This window comes from Myotis davidii, unplaced genomic scaffold, assembly GCF_000327345.1.
Source record: "Myotis davidii unplaced genomic scaffold, ASM32734v1 scaffold247, whole genome shotgun sequence".
NCBI classification, from domain to species: domain Eukaryota; kingdom Metazoa; phylum Chordata; class Mammalia; order Chiroptera; family Vespertilionidae; genus Myotis; species Myotis davidii.
Genome location: NW_006299593.1, coordinates 2,574,505 through 2,575,488, shown reverse-complemented (window position 1 = coordinate 2,575,488; position 984 = coordinate 2,574,505). Strand labels below are relative to the sequence as shown.

General features: G+C 34.6%; 1 protein-coding gene across 2 annotated transcripts in view; it reads right to left on the bottom strand.

Moving 5' to 3' along the window:
- Positions 1-984, bottom strand: part of LOC102770438 (chromosome unknown open reading frame, human C2orf42) — a 22,750-nt gene that overhangs the window by 3,621 nt on the left and 18,145 nt on the right. For both annotated transcript variants that reach the window (XM_006775311.2, XM_015571509.1), the window contains exon 8: positions 352-452. In XM_006775311.2, the coding sequence (XP_006775374.1) occupies positions 352-452 (101 nt within the window). The remainder of the gene's footprint in view (positions 1-351; positions 453-984) is intronic.

Here is a 984-nt window from a genome sequence, read left to right as displayed (position 1 = left end):
TCCTGCTTTCTGATCCCAAAGGCAAAGAAAAAGAATACTCCAATTTAAGATACCTTTTCAAGCTCTAGGGAATACCCATTAAAATTAAGAGTCAGCACTATAAAGCCATGAATATTTGTGAATAATCTCTTTTTTTAATCTTTTATTTATTAAATTTATTGGGGTGACACTGGTCAACATGAACAGGTTTCTGTTGTGGGTTTCTATGTTACATTGAATAATTTCTTAATATGAAAAACAGAATTCTCTTTGGTGTCTGTAACTCAAGGAATTGGTATAAACATACTTCCCAAACTTGCTTCCCTCTCTTCTCCTCTCTGCCCTCCCACTATTGTAGAAATAAACTCTTACCTCAGGGGTATCTAAGATTTGTTTAACTTGCAGGATATTAGTGATATGCCAGGTATACTTGGAAAAGGTTCCCAGTGGCAGGGCATCTTTTCGAACAAAAGCTTCAATGTAAAAAGGGAACAAAATTAGCCTACCCAAACATAACATTCTCTTTCCCTATTGTTACCCAGTTTCTAGAGATTTCAGTGCAGTATTATTCTTTCCTTATGGAATCTCAGCAAATTCCAAAAAGAAGTTCTAGAGGCAAATATATAATAGGGTTTGACATAAATGTGACAAAGTGATAAAAATTTCTGCTATATGAAGTCTCTGATGCTTCTTTGAGATGCTACTTATTTCTGTTACCTTAGAAACTTGTTCTTTTGTTTGGTAAAACTACATGCACAGAACTCCATTACAAAACAATTTCTTACACCTCTTACAGATTTAGATATATCATCAGAGGTCAAATTACAGTCCTTAAAATTTTAATTACATGGAGTCTAAGCCTGCTCACATGATTGCCAATCCATTGCCCTACCTGCAGGAATATAAAGGGGTTCCACTGAAAGTCTGCAAAACTAGCTAAGGGATGAGTTAAAATTAATGTATTAGGCCTAAAGTTTAAAATGGAAGAAAGAATCAACCTTGCTT